Consider the following 27,716-nt stretch of genomic DNA (forward strand, 5'->3'; position numbering starts at 1 on the left):
TCAACATTATAGAGACTTTAATATAGAAATGGATTCCAACAAAACAGTTTTATTAAAATAAGGCACAATGCTTGATATGGCGAAATTCACATAGAGGATTGGCTAATATAAGATCTTTTGTATGTCCTGGGGGAAGGGAAAGAAGGTGGTAGAATTGAAGTAGCCCAAATATTCTTTTAAGAACATTTAGCATTACAAGGCAATACATAAATTTGATATTAATATAATAAACGGTAACTTATCCTAAAAATAAAAACTGTTGAATCATGTTGCTGAATTACACTTATTTCTACCATTAAGTTTTAGTTATCTATTTATCTACAGATGTAGATACTCCAAATTCGCAAGATTTCAAATACAGAAAATTAAGAAATCAGATCATAAAAAGTAATTTGACCAAAGTAAAAGTATGTTTTCAGTATCCTTCGTTAATACTTTGACATCCCAAACTTTACAAAAACTTACAATGCTGGTTATTTAAAACTTTTCTCCCATTATGTTTTTGTTTCTCATGAATACAAAGTGGGCTCAGAAATGCAAAAAAACCTCAACTGCAAGCACACAGGTCTTTACATGATTGTTGTAAAGTGACTGTTTAGGTTAATACTCTTTCTCAATATCACAATGTTAGCAATTTAAGTTAGTGAAAGGATTCTCTGAAACATAAGTGGTAGACATAATTAACCAATTTAGTCATTTTTGCAATACTGCAACAGCCTTGCAAATAAAAAAAAAGATAATGTCAATCTTATCCCCACATCTTCCAATAGCTGGAACTTACAATAAAAAAGTCTTATCCAATTTATTCACAGTCAAAGGAACAAGTACATTCTGGTGAATGCAGATGCTCTTTCCACCATAGTTTTGTGGTATGACAGTATATAAATAACCTTCATTAAACTAATATAATACACTTTAATATTTACTGGACTGAATACTGTCCTTTACAACAACTACTGAGAAAGACTAATGTTAGGGAAAAGTCTGGTAGCACCCAAATCAATATTGCCCTATGAGTGTTCAATAATATGCAGAGTTCATTAGTGAACTGTTTTTTTTTTAATAACAATTATTAGTAAATATAGACCAAGGGAGATAGAAAAAGAATGGGAGATATTCACATACAAAAGTATTCAAACATGTCTCACTTTCAACCTATATTACAAAGAAAACCAGTGGCAAAATACGCTAAGCCTTACAATATCTTCATATGATGCTATAAATATGAAGTTGGTTGGAAACTGCTGTCATTCTTTGGTGGCACCAGATAAATTTTTAAAATAATATATAAGAGAACGTATCTTTTCAGTGATTTTATTTCAGGGGACCCTGATTCTTATGGCTTTGACATTCTGGGACAGAATGCATGGTAGAGGTTCCCTCCCCAGAAGTCCTAGACTGATACACATTAGGCCATTTTATGAGAAGGAATCTTTCAGGATCACAGTCTTTTTCCCTCAAGTCAAATGAAAAAGGTAACAACACTGTCACAAACAACTTATTAAATAATACAGGTCTCCAAACTTTGGGTCTAGAGTAGAGGATTTAAGGCACATACTTCCTGACCACAACTGAAATCACTGATACCTTTAAAAAGATATGACTATGAAAATACAAAATTGCACATAATTTTTTATTTTTATTTTTTTTTGGGATATCGAGTCTTGCTCTGTCACCCAGGCTGGAGTGCAATGGCGCAATCTCGGCTCACTGCAACCTCCACCTCCTGGGTTCAAGCGATTCTCCTGCCTCAGGCTCCTGAGTAGCTGTGACTACAGGCATGCGCCACCACACCCGGCTAATTTTTGTATTTTTAGTAGAGACATGATTTTGCCATGTTGGCCAGGCGGATCTCAAACTCCTGACCTCAGGTGATCTGCCTGCCTCTGCCTCCCAAAGTGCCAGGATTACAGGTGTGAGCCACCACGCCTGGCCCCAAATTGTACACTATTAAATTCATTAATGTTATACAGGGCATAACACTTAATATGGAAACAGGGACATTCAATATAGAAGGAATCAGAACTATGCCTTATAGGTCACATTGCATAAAAATCTACACAGTAGCTTTTACTATTGTTAAGTACCTGGCACAACTTAAAAAGCCCACTATTTTGGACTAAATGGAGAGTAATATTTATAGTGACATAATAAAATCTCTACTTTTGGATAAAAAAAGAATCATTTAGGTAAAAATTAAATGTTCCTAACTAAATGCAGCTTAACTAACCTTATATATACATACTATAACTGATAGTTTTGTCTACCAAGGGTCTTATGAAAATTTAGGAATAATAACCATTAACTTTTTACATATATAGCAACTGCTAAAATGCTTTAAAAGATCAAGTTTTATTTGCACTATTTGCTTACTGTTTTTTCTTTTTAACATAGTGAAAAGGTAAAACATTAACCAAGGCTACCTGTTATACCACAATTCCAGGTTAATGACGTATTACTTTCTCCCTTTGGGAACAGCAAGGTTGGCTGTAAGAAGATCCTATTACTTGCTGGCCCTTAATTATGGAGGGATATGGATGATCTCCCAATAGCAAACACTGAACAAATTTGGTGATAAAGGTTTTTGGATGGTAGTCAGTAGGCCACTCAATAACTTCATTTAAAAACAATTCACTATTACTTTAAAGGGCTTTCTTGGCCTAGGACTGTCCCTAGGTGTTTGGTGACTTCTCTTCTAGCCCTGTGGCTTCTAAAACACTCCAGAAATCAGCCTCTTCCTTCTCTTTTTTTGTTTAAATCTGATAGTTACAAAATCTGGTAAAACTGGTGTGCACTATTACAAAACATTATTGTGGATTGCTTTTTACTTTTATTTACACAAACACAAAAACTTCTCAAATTGAGGTACAATTTACAATGCAAATCTTTTTTTTTGTTTGAGACAGAGTCTCACTCTCACTCAGGCTGGAGTGCAGCAGAATGATCTCAGATCACTGCAACCACTGTCTTCCAAGTTCAAGTGATTCTCTTGTATTAGCCTCCAGAGTTAGCTGGGACTATGGGCGTGCGTCACCATGCCCGGCTAATTTTTGTATTTTTAGTAAAGATGAGGTTTCACCATGCTGGCCAGGCTGGTCGCAAATTCCTGACTGCATATGATCCACCTACTTCGGCCTCCCAAAGTGCTAAGATTACAGGTGTGTGCCACCGTGTCCAGCTAAGTCTTTACTTTTAAATGTGGTAACCTGAAGTTCTAAATATCAAGAATTTTTTAACAAAAGACACTTCAGCACACATTCAGAAGTAAAATATGACCAGTCGCCTTTGGATTTACCTCCACTACTCAAATACTAGAATACTGAGGACCCTGGCCAGCTGGTCCTTAATAGTAGTCAGCCAATCCCTGGCACCCTGGAATCCATGTATCATATTCACTAATATTCCTATTGCCCAGAATCTTAGCACTTATTTCACCAACTCAGTTTGGTGATGCTGAGAGAATTGATTCTAGGGATAAAGACTACTAAGAATGCACAGTGTACTAATTCCAATTTAAAATACTAGTATTGAAGAATGCCATTCTAAATATGTTAATGTTATGCTTAAGCAGTTTTATCTGTAGTTTTGGTCACTAAAATTGTCCAAGTAGAGCAACATCAAAAACTTATTTCATTATAAAAATTAGACTTCGCTAATTCTGTCTTTTAAAAACCCCAATTAAAGATTATTTACCGTAATTAAACACAAGTATATGACTTAGGAACTAAAGCGACAGACTGTTATTTTAAATACATAGTTAGCTATATGACTTGGGAGCTGATTATCTGGTTTCTAGATTATCAAGTCCCTTGAATCTGACTTCTGGTTAATTTCCCTAATCAGTTACGAGAAAAGGAAAGGTAGGAAAAAGAAACAGGGAAAATCTTAGAAATTATTAGCTGCTCTTATAAAACGTTAGGTCAAAGATTTACGAAAGATAAAACCGACAGCTAAACGTATACTTCATTAAAAATTACCAAAAGACAACGGTACACTGATCATAGATTTTTCAACTATACATAGAACCATAACATTTTGTTGAAATAATACTGTGATATACATCTATATTCTTATATGCAAAGGCCAGAAACTCTCTGGTTGGACCTATTTACATCTGTAAAAGATGAAGCAGTAGACCTTCTTTCTAGGAAGTTGGAAAGGCTATGTAAGATTATATATTTACATACCTATCCATTTATTTTACGAAGACTAACTCTTAGAAGACTACTCAAGCAGTTGCTCAAGTCAAGTTGGTGATTGATTAGGAAGTAGGCATAAGCATTCAGGCCAAAAAAAGTTGGTCCTATCAATTCGAGTATTTTACCATGAATACATCATTTTCTATGAAAATATCTTATGTATCTTAGCTAAGTCACTTATTTACAAAACATTTTACATTTGTCACTTAGGCACAGCCTAAGTCATCTTCACCTTTCGTAATTGTACACTCTGTAGTTTGCTGTGGCTCACATGGAGAAGCAAGCAAAGACTTTATACCTCTATTCTTTATACCTCTATTTTATGATATAATCACCCATGTATTACTCTTCTAGCCAGTAGGAACATATTAGATTACTTCTATAGACACAGAAAATTTCTGAATGAAAAGGAAAACAAAATCTTACTACATTATAACAGGGTAAAGGTAAAGGGATTCATTCTATAGCAGCGTTTCACATCTGCAGTTCATGAAACTCTCATGTTTCATGAATTAATATACAAATAAACACATAAATCCTAAATTATGCTTGTTTCTTCTAAAATAAAATATATATATATGGAAAAAACCCTAATACATGTATATGTTATTATACAACAATCTGCTTTTAAGAAATGGTGTGCCATGAATGCCAGAAATCAGAAAAGGTATCACCTGATGTTCTAATGCCTATCTGACCTGTATATTTGACATTTCTTACTGCATGTTTAACATTTAACAAGTGATGTTATTAGTTATTTAATGATTACCAGTAAGCATTTACTTTATATCAACTTATATTGTACTTAAATTGTACTTAAAATTCAATTTGTATTGCATATTAAACTAGTTAATAAAAATTTGGTAATTTCTAATAGCAATTAATTTGTGAAACTATTTTCCTGCTATACATTAAGGATATAATATATTAATAAGTTTTTTCTATTTTATTACTACTTTATTTTTGAAAATGCTTCCATAATTAAAGTAGTTCTGGAAACTGTTTTATTAGGTATAAGGACAATGACAACTTTTCCCCATTTTTATTTGGCTTGTTGTGATATTTTTCTAGTTTTATTAGTTTTTCTTTAAAAAGTAGAGAAAGATGGTTCAGTACGTGACATGGGCAAGAGTCATATTTTTTCCCTACCCATTTAATGCAAGATATACAGAAGCTTTCCTAGCTTATATCTCTTTTAGAATTTTTTGTTAAAAATTCTTACTCTGTCTTACGATGACCAGACTGATCAAGACTATGGCCTACCATTAAGTGTAAAAGTAATGTGCTTATAAGGGATGAGTGCACATTTAAACAAAAAAATATTAAGAGGGCCATGGATATCAGACATACAGTTATTTACCTAGTTCTGCTAAAGAATATTTTTAAATGTTCTGCATGGTATGTCAGGTTATATGTTGCTCTGGCATTATTTCTTGAATACATTTTTATATCCTTGCTGGATTAAGGCACTATAACAATCACTGCTAGATTATATAAGGTTAATAGCAATCCTATAGAACAAAGGAAAAGAATGAAAAAGTTTTAATATCCCACTTAACCGTTATATGCCTTACTTCACCAGTTAGTTTGTCAGAAAGGTTTACGTCCTATGTAACCATCTGTGAGCTTCTCTGAACTAATCTAGACATACAGGCAATAAAAAAAGGGAGGGTTAATCCTGTTTATGGCATATAATACATATATATATATGGCACATATAGTATATATGGTATATAGTGTTCTACCTAAACCCAAGGGCAACTCTGGCAATTATAGCTTTGATTATTTCTCATTTTCTCCATCTCAACTGCCAAAAGGTATACTACTTATGGCTTATTGTAGAACTGCTCTTCAAAAGGTACCATTCTGCTTTCTGATTCAGGCAAAACTTGAGTGAAAACTGCAAACCATCAGCCAAATGTGGAACTATCATTCATAATAAATTATGTTAAAAGAATCCAAACGTGGGACTGGACTCATTCCTGCTGAATGGGTAGATGAAACACAAAATGTTTTATATCATCCCAGACTCTTTCATGAACACTTAAGATGAAGATAAGGTTTCTAGTGAACAGTGAACTTCAAGCTCTGTTTTCTTATCTAATCGCCTTTGCTCAGTTTTTTAAGTATTTCACACCAGTGTGCACTCCTATTCAACCAAGAAGAACTTTCTGCATTCTGCGTGCAGCAACACTAGCTTCATCTTCTGAGTCAGATTCACTCTGGGATGTGGAGCTGTGAGAGGCAGAACTGCAAGGGGAAGAGCATTCTGGGGAACACAAGTAGTGCATCAGTGGGAGGCGATACTTCCCACAGAAGTCCACAAATTTAATTTGTCTGACACAGCAGTCAAAGTAGACTCCTAAAGAGAAGAAGGAATACAAAGTAATCATTACAAAGCAAGGAACCAATTTCTTTTTCAGCCCTTTCTCCAGTGTTCTGGAGAAACGTCACATACCATTTTCTGTTATGAATTTTAAGCAGAAATAGTACTTGCTCGTATAGCTGTCTACAAGCCTCCTGGAAGGTCTTAAAGGTAGAATCTGGGTATAAAGAGGTAAACAGGAAATTTATCTTAAAGGGAGCAGGTACAGAAAGGACACTGTGTACCTAGCTTCTTTTCTCTGGGAGACTTGGGGCAATGGCTGATGGAGATTTTAGGATACCTGAGGTGCCTTTTCTCTATTACCCAAGCCACCCCCTTGGTACTACCCTACAGTCACAGACTAAAACAAAACAACATAAAAACTCCTTTAATAATTATCTTAAAGAATTAGTATACAAAAAATTTTCAGAAAGGGGATGACTTTTGGTACTCCTATTCTTATGTACTGGGAAGGAAAAATTGAAAGAAATAAAATGTCATTTTACATTTCCAAAGACTGTAAATCTTCAGGCCTCAGATCTGTTTCACTGATGATCTCACTTGATTCTCATACAATTACACACCTTCAGGTAAACTGAAAGTAATATCTGACCCTTTTTATTCCTAGGTTAGTGCTCCTCGACCGTGGCCCTTCGGTTAAGTAAAAACAGAGCTAGAGCCGAGAGGAAAGCAGATGTTGCTGTGCCTCTGGATTCTAGTTGGTCCTTAAAATGATACTGCAAATCTCTAACAGACAAAGACTGTCACAATGGTTGCAGTATAACCAGAACATCTAGAATTTTGGTCCAACCACCTCTCTGGAGAGGAATCTCAAGCTCTATACTCTGCCTAAGTTTCTTCTGGCACCAAATACTGTGTGTTTATCACACAAGGGACCAAAATTAAAAGATGTGATCCAAGCAAAGGAAAAACAATGAATTCTACTGCTATTTTTTTTTCCTGATATCTCAACTAACCATGTAGTTTTTTTGATCTTGTAGTAAATATAAAAAAGGGGAAATTTGTGGTATATTACTTGGAATGATTTAGGAAAGTAGATACATTCAGTAAGCTGGTCAATCAAAAACCGATACTAAATCCCCCAAAAGTAGATACATTCAATAAGTTGGTCAATCAAAAACCGATAATAAATCCCCCAAAATGTGTTAGCTTCTCGAAAACAGATGAAAGAAATAAAATAAAGCATTATGGGAGATACGATGAACTAAAGCAGTATAATACTATCTTGTGATTTATAAGATTTCAGATTATACAAAGAGAAAAATATCTCTGAGAATATAAAAGTACTTTTAAGTTAGTTTAATAACTAACAAATTTGAGGGGGAAAATGTCTAACAGATTATCTCAAATTTTAAACTGATAATTTTTTTTTTTTTTAAAGAGACAGGGTTTCACTCTGTCACCCAGGCTAGAGTGCAGTGTGACATGATCACAGCTCATGGGAGCCTTGAACTCCTGGACCCAAGCCATCCTCTTACCTTAGCCTCCTGAGTAGCTGGGACCACAGGTACATGCCACTATGCCCAACTAATGTTTTTATTTTTTGTAGAGATGGGGTCTCGTTATGCTGCCTAGGCTGGTCTCAAACTCCTGGGCTTAGGAGATCCTCCTGCCTCAGCCTCCCAAAGTGATGGAATTACAGACAGGCATGAGCCACCACACTCGGTCTTAAGCTGTTAATTTTTAAAGCATTTTTGTTCCTAAGATAAATGGCACACCAGTATACTAAAGAAGTCATTAAGGAAATATTTAAGAGAGAAAAGAGAATTCCTGTAGAGGTCCATTTCCAGAAAAGCATGAATTCAAAGAAGAGATTTAGACTTTCAGGCCTGAGGGTCTGGTGTGAATGCTGCCCTATGTGTTTTCCTCTGTCACTGTGAAAGCTAATTCAGGAATGGAGAATCACAGAGAAAAGCGTAAGCACTTTGAACTTGGCACAGTGCTGCAATCTCTACTTCTAAGAGTGGGTGGCCAGAAATGACCCAGAGCATTATCTTTTTTAAACTCAAAGTGTCTTTTTTATCTTTTAACAATCTTTGAATAATTTGATAATTTTCTCCCTTTTAATGTTGTAATAGCTTCAAGACAAGATCGGACTGCCAGAGAAAGTCTCACCTGGTTTTGAACATCATTACACAGCATTTCCTCAGTACCTACTGGATTTTTTAAAAGTAGTCTTTTATGAAGGAGCCAAAGTAAAAAATGACCTACTATCAGTCAGTAATTCTCACCCACACACCCTGGCACTTCAGGCTCTTCACAACCTGGACTCAACGTAGCTTTCCACTCTCATTACTCCCCTAACCTTACATTTGGGGCAAATTACTACTCATCCAACAGTCTGCCCCATACTCTTCCGTCTCCACTTTGTATTCTCCATCTGAAAAATTTCCTATCCTCAATCTTACCCTATCAAAATCTAATTCATACCTCAATAATTAGCTCATTGTTTCCAGATCTAATTAAATGTACTCTCCCCCTCCTTTGATTTCCAGAAGCATTTTGAATTCCTTGGGATACTTACCTGACTCTGCCTTATATCATTTGCATAATTCTCTCCAAATGCTCTAAACTCAAGACATTTTGAACCATGGACTTAAAGTAACATAAAGTTTTGTGTGCAATCTGTAACTGGCACACATTCAGCCCATTCTCATACATCTTGAATCATACCCTATTAAATCTGATACAGGGAATGGCGGGTCTAAGAAAATATCCTTCAAATAAATATAAAAGGTGTCCAAACATTTTAGGAACAGTTTTTAAACAATTAGAACTGTTTATACTTCCTTGAGTTTCCTCTCATTTTACCATCTTGATTTATTATCTTGTGACAAGACAGGATGAGACTTCCCGGGTATGTTCCTTATGTATGAATCCTAAAATATTATGAAAAATAATTCTTGGCCGGGCGCGGTGGCTCAAGCCTGTAATCCCAGCACTTTGGGAGGCCGAGGCGGGTGGATCACGAGGTCAGGAGATCGAGACTATCCTGGCTAACATGGTGAAACCCCGTCTCTACTAAAAATACAAAAAAAACTAGCCGGGCGTGGTGGCGGGTGCCTGTAGTCTCAGCTACTTGGGAAGCTGAGGCGGGAGAATGGCATGAACCCGGGAGGCGGAGCTTGCAGTGAGCCGAGATCACGCCACTGCACTCCAGCCTGGGAGCACAGCGAGACTCCGTCTCAAAAAAAAAAAAAAAAAAAAGAAAAATAATTCTTAAAAAAAACCCAGAGTGAAATGTCTTTTTCATAAATGAGTGAAAAAATAAAGGGAACAGAAATAGAGACAGCTTTTGTCTGACAGAAGACTTAATTTTAAAAAGAGCTAAATGAGTGGGAAACATGAATACTGAATTAACTTACCTCCACATTTTGGGTTTGGGCAATTGCTGGCTGAACCCAAGTATCTAAGAAGATTCCCAGGAAGGTCATAGGGAGTGTAGGAAATATTTCGGATCTTAATGGTCCGTGCAGCTAATTCCAGGAGAGTTGGAGGATCATAGGTTAGATCTCTAACAAAACGAACAACCAATGGATTTCCTCGTAAACTCAACTCTTCCAAATGAATAAGGTTGAGGATCTCCCGTGGCAGATATGTCAGCAAGTTATTGTGAAGACTTAGGGAACGAAGTGAATGCAACCTAGAATAAATGCAGTATAAAAACCAATGGCAGTAAGCAACATAACTATCAAAAATATTGAATATATGTGTATATACAGAACTTGATTTCCCCTTAAGAATGAGCAATTAATATTATGGTCAACTGAAGTAAAACAAAAAGGTGCTGAAACTAGATCAAAGTGCAGATTTGTAAATGTCATGAAGGACTTTTGTCCTTAGAATCTTGGCGAATTTAGAATACTTACAGAGTGTTCTGATGTGCTAACTGCTATAAAAGCTAGATTTGAAGATTAGGGGTGGGCAGTGGGCATGCTTTTTCATTTAGATAACTAAAAAAGGAAAGATTTCAAATGCAACAGAAATTAAGCTCCTTCACATTATAAAGCCTAATTAGGATATAAATGTTTCATATCAAATATAAAATCACTAAAAGTCCCATAAAACCTAAGGAAATAAATGCTAATGCTCAATTCTTTGATTACAGAAAATAGACTGAATAAATATTTTGAGGAATAAACCAGAGCATTTAAAAGTGAAATTTTAAAAACCCAGCTCGCAGCAAACCTCAGAACTATAATTAACATGTATCACTTACTTTGAGAATATCTAATTCTTTTCTACATATAAAACATGTGAGTGAATACAAGACAATAATTACTAAGCACAGATGTCTGTGTATATACAAATGCCTGGAACTACTCACTGTGAAAGCTGAGGAGGTACACTTTGGATTTTGTTGTCACATAATACCAAGTAATTCAGAGAAGGCAGATTTCCTAATTCTGGTGGGATTTCTTTAATGAAATTTCCTCCAAGATATAAGCACTCTAAACTGCAAAAATAAATGAACAAAACCAAAAAAGTAAATAAAGTTGAAAAAGATACCCCATTGTGTCTACTACAACAAACACATTTCATCTATTTATTCAGCAAATGTTTTACTTAAGATTTGCTATGTTCTATCCAGTCTCTAGAGAAACAATGCAATTTTCAGGGAGCTTATACCATAGCTAAGCAGACAAGACAGACCAATGTTAGATAACTTTACAATGAAACACAAAACAAGGCCAAAAATAGGCATTACAATACCAAAATAAGAGGGACAAACCATAAATGGCATTAGGAGTTGAATGAAAAGGAAGATAAAAGTTTTAAAAAGGCCACAGTAGTTCTGAATGGAATAGGCTTCCCCAAAGGGCTGTGACTTCAGCTGGGCTATGGACTTAGCCCATTTAGATGAGAAGAGAGAGTACACTTCAGGTTGGAGCAGAGGGCTTGTTAGGCACAATGAATATACCTTTTAATAGAAGAGAATTCATCTTGAGGAATCAAAGATTAAGGTTGTAGAGAGACCAGATTACAAGAACCCTGAATTCTATGCTAGTATGCTTGGATTTGATTGATGCCCTGACAGGCAACGGGAAAACCACTACCTTGTTTTTGAACAGACTTTAAAACTATGAAGCCTCTACATTTCTTCTTTGCTCTTATTATAGCAATTACATACCTCAGAGGCTGTGTAAATTGCCCACTACTATAAAATCAAAGTTCCAGGTAATTATACTGTTTTCCAACAATAGGTTAACATTTTAGACATGGCATATATTGCACCAAAATAGAAAAAAAGAGAGTACTCTTTGATGATTACTGTCGAAAGGCTTCCTTCAAAAGATTTTTGCAGGGGGTAGCACGATCAGTTCTATATATACACACACACACACGCATATACATACACATATATAGTATACAAACACATACAGATTTCTTCTCCCAATACTGTATTACTTTTATCTTCCTGTTAAATCTGCTAACTCAGTAGAACCACTGTTTTTTCAAAACACCTTTAAATGTGGGAGAAAACAGCCTACTAAAGTATTACCTAAACTTCCACAGTAAGAATTCCCTATGATATTTTTAAAGCTATGGAGTCCTGATCCCATCCAGATGTACTAAATCAGAGTCTCCCTCCCTTGAATTGCCTGTGAAGTGGCAGATTTTAGAATATAAGGTGTAATTTTAACAGATAAAGCCAAGTTACCTTGTGCAGTCATGGCTATTTACAAATCCATAATTGGCATTTAAGAGCACTCCTTAACCTACAACTTTGCCAACACCTAGTATTATCACCAGCATTTATTTATTTATTTACTATTTGATGGTATAAAAAATGGTACCATTCTGTGTTTTTAATCTGCAAATCTGTAGGTCCCTATTATTGAAGTTTAGCATCTTTTTATAGTTTTAGACATTTGTATATCTTTAGAGAATTACCTATTCATATCATTTACCTATTTTTCTCACAAATTATACAGCTTTATCTCACTGATTTGTTGGGAGCTCTGCTGTTGTTAAATACACATATTCTGCATAACTTTGTTCCTTTGTGGCCTCGCGCATGGTCTATTTTCATTCATGTATTATATGTACAAAAAGAACATGTAGCTATTATGATTGAGCTCTTAACTGAGTAAATTTTTTTTCTCTTATTATTTTGCCTTCTAGCTCTGGTGGTTAGTCTCCTACTATAAACATGATTTTCCTTCTTCCCTTAGAGTCCTGTCAATCTTTGCTTTCTTTCCCATTAATATACAGAAATTATACTACAGATACATTCAAGCTCATGACTGCTAAAAACTTCCTGAAGTGAGCCTTAAATCATATGAAGCATTTCTATTTGTTCTTTTTTTTTTTTTTCTTTTTTTTTTTGAGACAGACTCTCACTCTGTTGCCCAGGCTGGAGTGCACTGGCATGATCTCAGCTCACTGCAACCTCCGTCTCCCAAGTTAGGTCAAGCAATTCTCCTGCCTCAGCCTCTCGAGGAGCTGGGATTACAGGTCCCTGCCACCATACCTGACTAATTTTCACCATGCCTGACTAATTTTTGTATTTTTAGTAGAGACGGGGTTTCACCATGTTAGCCAGGCTGGTCTCAAATTCCTGACCTCAGGTGATCTGCTCACCTCAGCCTCCCAAAGTGCTGGGATTACGGGCGTGAATCACCGTGCCCGGCCTCTATTTGTTCTTTTTTTTTTTTTTATTTATTATTATCATACTTTAAGTTGTAGGGTACATGTGCATAACGTGCAGGTTTGTTACATATGTATACTTGTGCCATGTTGGTCTGCTGCACCCATCAACTCGTCATTTACATCAGGTATAACTCCCAATGCAATCCCTCCCCCCTCCCCCCTCCCCATGATAGGCCCCGGTGTGTGATGTTCCCCTTCCTGAGTCCAAGTGATCTCATTGTTCAGTTCCCACCTATGAGTGAGAACATGCGGTGTTTGGTTTTCTGTTCTTGTGATAGTTTGCTAAGAATGATGGTTTCCAGCTGCATCCATGTCCCTACAAAGGATGCAAACTCATCCTTTTTTATGGCTGCATAGTATTCCATGGTGTATACGTGCCACATTTTCTTAATCCAATCTGTCACTGATGGACATTTGGGTTGATTCCAAGTCTTTGCTATTGTGAATAGTGCTGCAATAAACATACGTGTGCATGTGTCTTTATAGCAGCATAATTTATAATTCTTTGGGTATATCCCCAGTAATGGGATGGCTGGGTCATATGGTACATCTAGTTCTAGATCCTTGAGGAATCGCCATACTGTTTTCCATAATGGTTGAACTAGTTTACAATCCCACCAACAGTGTAAAAGTGTTCCTATTTCTCCACATCCTCTCCAGCACCTGTTGTTTCCTGACTTTTTAATGATCGCCATTCTAACTGGTGTGAGATGGTATCTCATTGTGGTTTTGATTTGCATTTCTCTGATGGCCAGTGATGATGAGCATTTTTTCATGTGTTTGTTGGCTGTATGAATGTCTTCTTTTGAGAAATGTCTATTCATATCCTTTGCCCACTTTTTGATGGGGTTGTTTGTTTTTTTCTTGTAAATTTGTTTGAGTTCTTTGTAGGTTCTGGATATTAGCCCTTTGTCAGATGAGTAGATTGCAAAAATTTTCTCCCATTCTGTAGGTTGCCTGTTCACTCTGATGGTAGTTTCTTTTGCTGTGCAGAAGCTCTTTAGTTTAATGAGATCCCATTTGTCAATTTTAGCTTTTGCTGCCGTTGCTTTTGGTGTTTTAGACATGAAGTCTTTGCCCATGCCTATGTCCTGAATGGTACTACCTAGGTTTTCCTCTAGGATTTTTATGGTATTAGGTCTAACATTTAAGTCTCTAATCCATCTTGAATTAATTTTCGTATAAGGAGTAAGGAAAGGATCCAGTTTCAGCTTTCTACTTATGGCTAGCCAATTTTCCCAGCACCATTTATTAAATAGGGAATCCTTTCCCCATTTCTTGTTTCTCTCAGGTTTGTCAAAGATCAGATGGCTGTAGATGTGTGGTATTATTTCTGAGGACTCTGTTCTGTTCCATTGGTCTATATCTCTGTTTTGGTACCAGTACCATGCTGTTTTGGTTACTGTAGCCTTGTAGTATAGTTTGAAGTCAGGTAGCGTGATGCCTCCAGCTTTGTTCTTTTGACTTAGGATTGTCTTGGAGATGCGGGCTCTTTTTTGGTTCCATATGAACTTTAAAGCAGTTTTTTCCAATTCTGTGAAGAAAGTCATTGGTAGCTTGATGGGGATGGCATTGAATCTATAAATTACCTTGGGCAGTATGGCCATTTTCACGATATTAATTCTTCCTATCCATGAGCATGGTATGTTCTTCCATTTGTTTGTGTCCTCTTTTATTTCACTGAGCAGTTGTTTGTAGTTCTCCTTGAAGAGGTCCTTTACATCCCTTGTAAGTTGGATTCCTAGGTATTTTATTCTCTTTGAAGCAATTGTGAATGGAAGTTCATTCATGATTTGGCTCTGTGTTTGTCTGTTATTGGTGTATAAGAATGCTTGTGATTTTTGCACATTAATTTTGTATCCTGAGACTTTGCTGAAGTTGCTTATCAGCTTAAGGAGATTTTGGGCCGAGACAATGGGGTTTTCTAAATATACAATCATGTCATCTGCAAACAGGGACAATTTGACTTCTTCTTTTCCTAACTGAATACCCCTGATTTCTTTCTCTTGCCTAATTGCCCTAGCCAGAACTTCCAACACTATGTTGAATAGGAGTGGTGAGAGAGGGCATCCCTGTCTTGTGCCAGTTTTCAAAGGGAATGCTTCCAGTTTTTGCCCATTCAGTATGATATTGGCTGTGGGTTTGTCATAAATAGCTCTTATTATTTTGAGGTACGTTCCATCAATACCGAATTTATTGAGTGTTTTTAGCATGAAGGGCTGTTGAATTTTGTCAAAAGCCTTTTCTGCATCTATTGAGATAATCATGTGGTTCTTGTCTTTGGTTCTGTTTATATGCTGGATTATGTTTATTGATTTGCGAATGTTGAACCAGCCTTGCATCCCAGGGATGAAGCCCACTTGATCATGGTGGATAAGCTTTTTGATGTGTTGCTGAATCCGGTTTGCCAGTATTTTATTGAGGATTTTTGCATTGATGTTCATCAGGGATATTGGTCTAAAATTCTCTTTTTTTGTTGTGTCTCTGCCAGGCTTTGGTATCAGGATGATGTTGGCCTCATAAAATGAGTTGGGGAGGATTCCCTCTTTTTCTATTGATTGGAATAGTTTCAGAAGGAATGGTACCAACTCCTCCTTATACCTCTGGTAGAATTCAGCTGTGAATCCATCTGGTCCTGGGGTTGGTTAAATACATTTTGCCCTGAAATCTATGTCCTCTGATTATCAACACTGCTTACCAGTTTTATTTTTATTGGTATTTATTTCATTCAATTATTTCATTCAATCCCAGCTCCACAACTTACCAGTATAAAAATTTGGACCAGTTACTTAATCTTGCAGCATATTATTCTTTTAAAAATGGAATAATATTATCTATCATATAAAATGTCCAGTTAACAAATATGAACTAACACCCACAATGTGCCAGGCACCATTCTAGGGAATAGAATGCAAATAAGTTCAAGTTCTTGACCTGAATAAGTTTACATTTTAGTGAGAAGACAGACAATAAATTGATAACATGTCTATTATGCCAGATAGTTTTCAGAGTCACAAAGAAAAAGGGGGAACAATCAGATAGTGATAGAAGTGACACTCTAGAGAGGGTGGTCAGAAAAAGTTTCTCTTAGGAGATGACATCTGAACGAGATCTAAATGAAATGACTGAGTACAAACCCCATGGAAAAGTGATTGGTGTGTTGTGAAACAGCAACACAGCCAGTTTGAGTAGACGAGTAGATTAGAGTGACTGAGGTGGGACTGTGGTCATCAAAGAGATCAGGGAGGTAGTCTAGGAAGGCCACATCACTGAATGCCCTTTGGGCCTCTGTAAGCGCATTTTGAAAAAACAGTTCTGAAGAAAGCCTAGTCATTTAACTTGACTTTTTAGAAGGATCACTTTGGCTTTTGAGTGGCAAACAACTGGAGAAGTGGTTAGGGGAGCACTGTGGGCAGGAGTAGAAGGAGGAAAAGCAGATTGGAGCCTAATCCAGTACTTCAGAAGAGAAATGACAGATTTGCCTGGTACATCATTTCCTATCCCTTTCCTTATAACTTATTGGTGTAATTTTATTTTAAGTGTAAATCTTTATAAATGGAGCATAACTTGATGACTGATGTTCGGACTTGTGTTTTCTATTATCATGGTGTCTCCACTGTGTTTTCTATTATCATGGTATCTCCACATACTTTTTCCCTTTAGTTCTGCTTCTTATTGTGCTCCTCAAGTTTCTTTTTGTTCTTTTCCCTCTACTTCTACTGTTTTGAACTGTATATGCTATTTCTATTTTGCTAGGAGTTACCTCCTTCACTTTTCTTTGTACTCTCTCTCACTCTCAAACCCATACCCATGCTCTCTTCTGTCCTTCTCTTCGTATGATCTTCTAGAATTAGTTCTACTCTGATTTTCTACTAATGTATTTTATTTCCAATCAGTAATTGATTCAGATTTATCAATATGTTTTACCAATTTGTTCATCATTTTTTTTTTGAGGCTTATTTCTTTTAAGGTTTTTCTTGGAGTGTATCCTTTAGAAGTTCTTTCAGCAAGAACTCATGATTGTTAATCTTTGAGTCCTTTGTCTCCGGCATTTTAATTTTTCCCCCTCACTCTTGAGCAATAGTTTAGCTGGGCATAAAATCCTAGGTTGGCAGTTACTTTTCCTCGGCACTACGAAGATGCTGCTCCATTATCTTATTACAGCCAATATTACTATTGTTCCTTTGCAGGTAATATTTTTTTTTCTTTCTTCAATAGGAATAAGGATTTTTTCTTATTCACCTTTAATGTTCTGAAGTTTTACTATGACATGTTAAGATATCAGTTTAGAGAGCTCCCTTTCTTTGTGGGAAATTTCAGCCATTATCACTTCACACATTGTCTTTCTTTCATTGTCTTTCTAGAATTGCTCTTAGCAGTTTATTTTTTATTTTTCTTATTTTTATTTTTTGAGATAGAGTCTTGCTCTGTCACCTAGGCTGGAGTGCAGTGGCACGATCTCGACTCACTGCAACCTCTGCCTCCCGGGTTCAAGCAATTCTCCTGCCTCAGCCTCCTGAGTAGTTGGGATTACAGGCGCCCGCCACCAGGCCTGGCTAATGTTTGTATTTTTAGTAGAGACGGGGTTTCACCATGTTGGCCAAGCTGGTCTCAAACTCCTGACCTCATGATCTGCCTGCCTCAGCCTCGCAAAGTGCTGGGATTACAGGCATGGGCCACCGCACCCGGCTGCTCTTAGCAGTTTTAACTTCAGGATCTATCCTCTATGTCTTAATATTTCTTTCATACTTTCTATTTCTTTATCTCTTTAAGCTGAATTCCAGGAAAATAACTCAGTAAAATCATTCAGCTTATGGATTCATTCTTCAGCTGACTTCTGTTCACCTTTTAGTCTAGTTAGTTAGTTAGTTAATAATTATATTTTTTCATTTCTAGAAACTCCAATTGCGGTTTTCCTAATTGTCAGTTTTAAAACTCCCTATTCTTGCTTCACTGATGAAGGTCCTTCCTTTACCTCTCTGAAATTAGTAAATGTACTTAAAAATTCGTTGCAGATTGCCTTATTACAGATATTTTCTCAAGTATAATTTTTCTTTCATAATCTCAGCCTTCCTTGATGTGTGGTTATTCAAAATGCCAACTTGAATCAAACATTTTGTCTTTTTAAAAAATACATTAGGCCAGGTGCGGTGGCTTACACCTAATCCCAGCACTGTGGGAGGCTGAGGCAGGCGGATTACTTGAGGTCAGGAGTTCGAGACCAGCTTGGCTAACTGGTAAAATACCATCTCTACTTAAAAAACAAAAAACAAAAAACAAATTAGCCAGGCGAGGTGGCAGGCACCTGTAATCCCAGCTACTCAGGAGGCTGAGGCAGGAGAATCACTTGAACCTGGGAGGCAGAGGTTGCAGTGAGCTGAGGTCGCAGCACTGCACTCCAGCCTGGGTGACAAAGTGAGACTGTGTCTCAAACAAACAAACAAATATATGCATTAATGACACTTTAAAAAAAATATTTCTGATCGTGTAAAGCTTTTCAAAATTCCATTTCCCTCTTTAGACTTAAAATGTTTAGAAAAAGTAAGCTGATAACTTTGATTTTATGTTATTTTCTTTCTCTTTCAAAGATTATCTTGCAGCAAAAGTCAACTGGTTACAAGACTGAATTCTCCTACTGCAAGTGCTTAAGCATTGGTGAAAGAAGCTCCTAGGCAGGGTTTTAAAAATTCTACTAAGTATGGCATAAGTTACTGCCCAGTTACTCAGAAATCCCTATTTTTCAATGATGATAGTTACTTGAATAGAATAGAACGGAACAGAAAGGAATAGAATATTTGGAGTTCAAATAACAGAAACTACTAGGTTCCTGGAAAAGGAACTATTTCAATGAGAAGACTGAGGGAAAAAAACTGAGCAAACTTCGAAGTCCTTTTTACAAAGGATTTGATAGCTAAATAATAACTTGCAATATAGTTTAGAGAGGGAGGTAAAAAAGTGAAAAAAAGGAAGAGTGAGTCTGAGGGCAAGTGTAAATGTTATCCTTTCTATTTGCTTAGGTCAGTGTTACGGATTGAATGCCTGTGCCCTCCCAACATTCATGTTGAAACCCTAACTCCTTAATGTTAGGGTATTAAAAAGTGGTGTCTTTGGGTGGTAACTAAAGGATTAGATAAGGTCAAGAGGGTGGAGCCCTCATTAATGGGATTAGTGTCCTTCCAAGAGTCCCAAGGGAACTTGCTTCCTCTCTCCATCATGTTGATGTAGCAGGGAGGCACAGCTGGGGCTGCACATTCCATGGAGTTGGGGGGCACCCTGCCCCTTCTGTGTTGGGACCGGAGCTCCCCAGGTGCAACTGTGGTGGCCCAACCTGCAGCTGCAGACCCAGGCCTCCTGCTCTATAGAGCAGGGAAAAGTCCCACCCTCCTGGGTGGGGCTACAGCCACCTAAACTGCAGCTGTGGATCCCAGCCTCCCTGTGCTCTTGGGGGAGGGCTAGGAGCAGGCAGAATCTGCCTTCCTGCGAGCGGCTGCAGCTGTCCTCCCAGATGCAGGAGCTGGGTATCTCTGCAGCCTGCACCCTTGGGGGCCCTAGGAAGGATCCCCCCCAATCCCTGCAGGCTAAAGGGTGTCTTCTCCAGCTGCCTGGCCTCTCTCCAGCCCCTGCTCCAAGATGGGAGTGGGAGCTGGGGCTGAGCCAGGGGTCCCATGAATGGCAGCAGGAGGCAGATTGATTCCTGGGCAGAAGAGGGTGGGTCCCCAGTAAGGCCCCACCTTTGGGCCAGGGAGGGCCTGCAGGCTGGTGGCCAAGCTGCCAGTTGGGCACACAGGAGTGGGGACTCCTGGTGCCTCTTCCCGCCCACCCATGGTCACCCATGGACTAATCAGCATGTACTTCCTCCCCTCTGAGGTCCACAAAAGCCCTGGGCTCAGCCAGAACAGGGCAGAAGAGGCAGAAGACAGAGAGAAGATGGGATGGGGTGACCAACTGCAGAGAGAAGTATCCTCTCAGCTGAGCACTGCAGAGACGACCTGTCGGGAGAGAGGAACTGCCCTCTCTGCTGAGAGCTTCAGAGACCTCCAAGAGCTTCAGAGACCTGCAGAGACATTCAAATGACTTGCCTGAGGAGAGGGGCCACCCTCTCCCACGCCTCTTCTCTGCTGAGAGCTGAACACTTGAAGGGACGACCTGCCTACAGAGAGGAGCTACTCACTCCTCTGAGCTGTTCTAACACTAAATAATACTCTTCTTCTTCACCCTTCACTTGTCTGCGTATCTCATTCTTTCCGGATGCAGGACAAGAACTTGGGCAAAAGTGCCATGGCCACAGAGGTTTCCGGCCAGAAAAATCAACACCCCAGAGATCCCATAACAATGTGAGGCCACAGTCAGAAGACTGCAGTCTATGAACCAGGAAGAAAGCCCTCACCAGACATCAAATCTGCCACCACCTTGATCTTGGAACTCCCAGCCTCCAGAACTGTGATACATAAATTTGTATTGTTTATAAGTCACTAGTTTATGTCTTCTTATAGTAGCCTGAACTTATTAAGACAGTCAGGAACCAAGAAAAACTAGTCTCTGGTGGTCATTTGCTACTCAATGTCTTCTTTGAATGCTTTGGAAGTGGACGGGGAAGGTAGACGGAAAGGATGCCAAACATTAGTAGTTACCTTGACTTTGGCAGAAAAGGATTTGATGTTCTAAAATGTAACTAAGGCCATGATTTTGCAATTACGTAAATTCTCTTTTGCAACTGATGAATAACACTAATCAAATTACATAACCACCATATTAAATTTACAGTTTCAGTCTTATTTTTTACTTTCTAACTCAAATAATTTCCAAATTGCTAGGGACTTGACACCTTTTGATGATTTGTGGGAATCAAATTTCTATAACATACTCTACTGTTTCCAAATACACTTTTCTGTAAGAAGGAAACTGTTGCTGAATTTGTAGCAAAACTGTAGGATTTAAGTTCTTGTGGTTATCAACATTGCAACTCTGTTAATTAGGGTTGGAACAATTCTATTCTTTCAGTACTTGAGGAATACAGAAAACAAGAAAAGTACTCACTGAATTTATGGAACGAATTATTCCCTTCCTGTTTAGCATTAATATATTGACCTTAAAATTGTCTCTTGAAAAATAAGTCACGTTTCCAATCCTTAGGGATACTGCAGTGGATGCCTTTTCTCTATCAAGTACAGTGACCCACTGAAAAAACAGGCTAGCACAGGTAAAATTAGAAAATGCTTTCTGCTTCTCCAATCAAATAAAAATGACACCGAACATCATAAAAATATACATTAAGCTGGGCACAATGGTTCATGTCTCTAATCCCAGTACTTTTGGAAGTTGAGGCAGGTGGATCTCTTGAGGTCAGGAGTTCGAGACCAGCCTGGCCAACATGGTGAAACCCTGTTTCTACTAAAAACAAAACAAAACAAAATTAGCCGGGTATAGTGGCAGGTGCCTGTAATCCCAGCTACTTGGGAGGCTGAGGCAGGAGAATCACTTGAACCTGGGAGGCAGAGGCTGCAGTGGGTGAGATCACGCCACTGCACTCCAGCTTGGTGGACAGGGTGAGACTCTGACTCTAAAAAAAAAAAAAAGAAACAACAACAACAACAAAAAACAACCAAATAACAACAAAAAAACCCAAAAAACAAACAAACAAAAAAGTACATTAATCCTATCTTACATGGTTGGTTAAAGGGAGATGGAATTAAAGTAAGATAGGAATGTACAAAGAGGTAGAAAACAGAAAGGAAAAGAAGCAGAAAGATAAGAACATCTGTAGATAAAGAATGTTTTCGTGAAGTAGCATCTTTGTATTAAATGATTTTCAAATACTAACACCACAGGATTTTAAGGTACCTATATGTTCAAAAGCAGACACACAAATAAATGCATCATCTCTCTTTTTTTTTTTTAATACTTTAAGTTCTAGGGTACATGTGCACAACATGTAGGTTTGTTACATATGTATACATGTGCCATGTTGGTGTGCTGCACCCATTAACTCATCATTTACATTAGGTATATCTCCTAATGCTATCCCTCCCCCCTCCCAGATGCATCATCTCTTGATACTTGCCCCAAATTAAGGCAATAAAAAACGTCAGAGGGATGATGTTGAGAGCCAGTGAAAAACTCAGTATGTGACCCTAAATGTGGAAAAGTGTTTTCATTTAAACTTTACTGCATTCTATCATCTGGCTGAGTCATCTATCTCTTTCCTAAGATATCAACCTATTGTACACTAACTTCAAAACATTCCAGAGCATTAACTTTTAGCTTTCGTTTTGTCACACCCTCCTATTTCAATCTTTCAAAACCACATCAAACAGATGGTGAGAGGCATCACGAACAGAAAAAGGAAGGCATTACTTAAGAAGAAAAGATTGTAGAAGAGTACTAATGAAACTCAGTTGTGCTCAAACCTACTCTCCAAATATCTAACATACTGGATTTGCCAAACAATCCTGAAGTTTTGTTTACTTAAATAAAGTCTATTGGCCATTGAGTGATAAGCTATTAAGCTCTTCCTCAATTAATGTCTAAGCTGAGAAGAATAAAAGGTATGATTCAGAAAAATAAGTCAGAATATGAATTATACCTACTTTTTCAGCATTATGTAACAAAAACAAATTTGCCTATATACTACAGCCAAACAATTATATTTATTTGCTGAAGATTAAACACATTTTGATGGAAAGTATCTACATCCACAACTGCACAGTTCACACTGATAGCCTAATTTACTCCAGGAGAATGAAGTTAATCATAAAAATAAGTAAGATTTTCAACATCTACTTATTTGTTATACTTTGAAAGTGATCCTTCAGAAAATGTTAAAAAAAAAAAAAAAAAGAAAAAGAAAAAGATTTTGCCACTAGGGGAAAGAATCGATAGGGGATAGAAAACATAGATACCCTGCTAAATCTGGAGAGGTCAATGACACCAATTAAGCCATGAGTATTCATTTGTTAATTCTTTCCTTAAATGATGAAGAGTGGAAGGAGTAGGGGAGTTTTCATGGATTATATAGTCTGTACTATTTTAATAATTGCTGTTACAGAGGACACGTATATTCTTAATGTGCCAAAACACTAGATCTGGTTTAAAAAGCAGCATGGCATACAGTATACAATATAAATCAGAGCAACCAATGAAGTCTAGAGAATCCACAGATTTTTTAAGAGAAGATGGTATTCTTGGACAGGTAGTTTAAGAGACTAAACCTCCACCTCTACATTTTTGAAGCTTTAATGCATCATATTAGTAGTGAATAGTTAGCAGTGTTTGAGGGTTGAACCACATAACTCTTACTTGTCACTATCTGGCCTCAAGCAAAGTCACTGATAATAAATCTCAGTCTCCTCATCTGTAAATAGAAGGGGACGAATCGGCTCATTGCCAAGGCTTTTTCGAGCTCAGAGTATATTTCTACACAACCCTTTTAACTTACACTCAATCAGAGTTTACATTTGGAGCATAGCCTAAACCTTTACCGATTCTTAGCAGTAAAGAGAAATAAAGCATGTAACTGAAAAATGAAAACAGTGATGTTAAAGATATCATACATTACTGGAGTCAAAGACACAATGAACAATAAACACAGATAGCACAGGTGTTAGCCCAGAAAATTGAGTCAGAAAATCAGTCAACTATGTGAATGACTTTGACAAATCCTCCTGATCACAAATCCAACAGTACAGAAGTCCAAAGATTCAAGTTCTAGGGTGGGTGCAGTGGCTCACACCTGTAATCCTAACACTTTGAGAGGCAGATGGGTGGATCACTTGAAGTCAGAAGTTTGAGAACAGCCTGGCCAACATGGTGAAACTGTCTCTACTAAAAATACAAAATTAGCTGGCGTGATGGCACACTCCTGTAGTCACAGATACTTGGGAGGCGGAGGCAAGAGAATCACTTGAACCCAGGAAGCAGAGATTACAGTGAGCCCAGATCATGCCATTGCACTCCAGCCTGGGCAACAGACTGAAACTCCGCCTCAAAAAAACCCAAAAACCAAAACAAAACAAAAAAAACCCACGACCCTCCAACCCCTCGACAAAGATTCGGGTTCTAGTACTCTGCCACTGTGCAGAATTCAAGGGTCTGGAGTCATAGACCACAGAGGTCAAATACAGTTCCAACCCTTAGTAGCCTTGTAATCTTGTGACTTAATTTCTCTGAGCCTCAGTTTCTGCCTCTGAAAAATGGGAGCACATTATCTCATGGGATCATTGTGAGAATTAAAAAGCATATTTAGCACCTATGACAGGATCTACTGCATTGTAAGTATTAAATGGGATTTTTGCCTACTTTTCTCTCCATAAGATGGAAATAATACTTTCCCTAGGTTCCTGTTAGTATATTAAGAAAATTCCAAAGCTGGAATTATGTAACATTAAGATTAGAAGGAACCAAGGGCTGTCAATTTTACCTATAAATCTTTTCTCCATATCTTCCATTTCTTATCATTTACCCTAGTATCACCCTGGTATAAGCTACCATCATCTCTCGTCCTACTACAATGACCTCCTTCAAACCAGCCCTCAAAATCTCTATCTCTTCACCCTCTCCTCACTCCATTCCTGCACAGCAACAAGACACATGCTTCAAACTCTCTCACGTGCACTCAGAATAAAATCCAAACTTTATGGTAGCCTTCAAGACCTGACATGGGCTGACTTGCCCGAATTTATATTTGCCACTTTCCCTCTTGCTCACTTCCCAGTACAATGTCCTTCTTTCAGAATTTTAGTAGTTACCCTCCTTGCCTCTGGGCTTTCCCATGTGCCTCTGTCATTTGTCTCAAGGCATTCTGTAGGTCTTCATAGAACTCATAACCACTGTAATTAAATAATGAGGTTCACAGTTAGTTGTTTAACGTCTGTCTCCTGGATCATGTTCACCATTGTACCCCAATACTTGGGACAGTGCCTGACACAGGGCAGGTATTCAGTAAATATCTATTGAAGAGTAAACAAAGAGACATCTTAACCAAATGCTTCATTTTGTAGATTAGAAGGCTACAGTTAGGATATGCTACAGTTAGGATACAAGTGACTTGCCTAAGGCTGAGGCACCAAGAGTTCTTTTTTCCCAGGCCAATATTCTTTTGCTACACTTAACTCTGAGGTCCCTTCTACCTTTAACATTCTATTATCTCTGAAAATACAATAAAGTGTGAAAATATCTTACAGATGGAAGATACCTCTTTTTCATTTTGTACAATACATTTCGCTCTATTTTCCACTCCGCCACCGGGCACTTTTATTATCCTGTTTCTCTGCTTCCTCCTAAAGTTAAATTTAACATATTTACTACATAATCTAGTAGGCGAAGCAGATAATTCCTGTAAACAAGGAATTATATCCAATAAGGTAAATGCAACGGCAGGATGAATGAAGCACAGAGAAAGTACAGTATAGGCTGTACTTTTTTGTGTAGGGAGTAGTAAAGAAAAAAATTGTTGTGCAGGGAGTAGTAAAAAAGGAATTACAGAGATGATAACTTGAGATAGCTTTTGAAGGATGATAGGCGTTTGCCAGGTGAAGGAAACATTCCAAGCAAGGGAAACAGCACGTGTACAGAGGCACCGCATCCATTCAACACATACTGAGTGCCTACCAGCAACTCCAAGCTGCTTTCTCTACGGGGAAAATGGATAGGTCACTGAACTCCACAAATGGTAGTTGGTACTGCCACAGAGAAGACGAAGCTGCAAATGTAGTGGAAAGCAAGGGTCAGGTCAGAGCACCTTGTATGCCATGCTCAAAGGCATGTACTTTGATCTATAGAGATGGAAAACCACAGAAGACTTTTGAGCAAAGAAGTGACAAACTCTGATTTACATCTGTTTTGAGTTCCCACTCAGTTCGGATTACGCCCCAGATTCAATAAGGAAGACAGAAAAAATGCCTCGAGAATCCGCATAGGCCAAACACAACATACCAAACGGTCACACAAACGATCATACTAGATATTTACAACAACTTGCTGAGATGGTTGGGCAGAACTCACTACCGCACAGTTAAAGACAAAGCTTGGAAATAGTTACGTGACAAATGTGAGGCGTCCAGGCCCGGCGCCCCAGGGTTCCCGGACACCGCCCGAGGCCTCGCCACCCTCCGGCACACACCCGCTCACCTCTGCAAGTTCTCGATCTCAGCCGGGATGCTCTGCAGCTGGTTGCCGCCCAGGCTCAGGGTCTGCAGCGCACGCAGCTCTAAGAGCGAGGCAGGCACCTCCTGGAAACAGTTGCCGCTGAGGTTGAGTACCTGGAGGCTGCGGCAGAGCGGCGACTGGGCCAGGCCCTTGGGCAGCGCACTGGGCCCGCCGAGCCGGTTGTTCTTGGCCAGCAGCGTGCGCAGGCCGCGCAGCGCGAGCAGCTCCGGGCCGAGAGCGGTCAACGCGTTGCCGCTCACGTCCAGCAGCTGGAGGTGCGGAAAGCCGCTGCCCAGCGCCCGCGGCAGCGACACTAGACGATTGTGAGGCAGCAGCAGCCGCAGCAGTGCCTCCCGCGCGCCGCGCCGCTCCTCGCCCCGCGCCTCCAGCTCAGACTCCAGCGTCTCAGTGGACACGCTGAGGCGGGACCAGTTCAGTTCGGCCTCCCCGGCCGTGACCACCGCCGCTCCGGCCTCCTCCATCCTAGCCACCGCACGGCGCTTGGCGCTGGATTCCCCAGAGCGCCGCGCGGCGTCCACAGGCCGGGAGCTCCGCGGCGCCCCGGAACCTGAACCAAGAGCTGAGTCGGAAGTGGCGCGGGCGGGCGCTAAGCCTGCGCGCTTCGGCCGAGTCACGCGACGCGAGGCCGTGGGGTGCGCGCGCCGCTCCGGGGCGGGCTCTGCCTCACGAGGCGCGGGGCGCGGAGTGGCAAGAGCGTAGCGTGGGCTGCGCGGAGCTGAGGCCGAGACCCAGAGGCTGCCAAATTGTCATCAGAGCCGGGCCGGGTTTCGGCGGCCGCGCTTTATAGTCGCTGGAGCCTGGTGACCTATTCCAGGGCTCCAAGACTGCCTCGGCAACAGCCCAAGGATGTTCGGTTATCTGGCCTTGAGGGTTCGCGCGTCACGTGCCCCTTCCCCGCCCCCCGCTTGTTTTTCAGTTTAAAAGTGGGGCCGGTGTCTGCAGGACTCTGTGAGCACACAGGAATTTAGTGATGATTTATCTCCATGACAGAAAACCCCAGGAATTTAAAGTCCGAGGATTAACAAAACCGACTTCGAAGTGTGAAAGCAGCTGGACTAGACATCAGAACCCCCGATCCTTACTGGGGGTTCCGCTGTTAAATAGCCTAGGGCAGGGATTTGATTTCAGCTGCCCCATGCATAAAATATGGGTAATACCCGCACTACTTGCCCCACAGAATTATTTTTTTCTTTTTTAAAGCATAAATGTATATCAAGTAAGGACGTTTTGCCCGTTTTAATTATAGAAGCACATACGTGGTTTTTGGTCTAAGTTGTGTTTAGGAGTGAATTTGGAAGTCTTGGAGGCAGTTC

The 27,716-nt window shown here is 39.1% G+C and overlaps 1 protein-coding gene across 1 annotated transcript; it reads right to left on the minus strand.

Annotated features, from left to right (window-relative positions):
• On the minus strand, positions 1-26,983 carry LRRC58 (leucine rich repeat containing 58). Its single transcript, XM_025376065.1, has 4 exons — positions 26,365-26,983; positions 10,913-11,041; positions 9,951-10,228; positions 1-6,561 (listed from the first exon to the last, which is right to left on the minus strand). The coding sequence occupies exons 1-4, from the start codon at positions 26,862-26,864 to the stop codon at positions 6,353-6,355; spliced, it is 1,116 nt and encodes a 371-aa protein (XP_025231850.1). The 5' UTR covers positions 26,865-26,983; the 3' UTR covers positions 1-6,352.
• Between the last annotated feature and the right edge of the window lie 733 nt (positions 26,984-27,716).

The sequence above is a fragment of the Theropithecus gelada genome, chromosome 2, assembly GCF_003255815.1.
Source record: "Theropithecus gelada isolate Dixy chromosome 2, Tgel_1.0, whole genome shotgun sequence".
Classification (NCBI taxonomy): Eukaryota; Metazoa; Chordata; class Mammalia; order Primates; family Cercopithecidae; genus Theropithecus; species Theropithecus gelada.

What these genes read in the sequence shown, in the direction of transcription:
- LRRC58 (XM_025376065.1), bottom strand. Translation starts at nt 26,864, where the DNA reads ATGGAGGAGGCCGGAGCGGCGGTGGTCACGGCCGGGGAGGCCGAACTG. An exon ending in GTACCTCCTCAGCTTTCACA is followed by an intron (nt 10,229 to 10,912) that starts GTGAGTAGTTCC and finishes CATTTATTCTAG; the next exon opens with GTTGCATTCACTTCGTTCCC. An exon ending in CCCAAACCCAAAATGTGGAG is followed by an intron (nt 6,562 to 9,950) that starts GTAAGTTAATTC and finishes TCTTCTCTTTAG; the next exon opens with GAGTCTACTTTGACTGCTGT.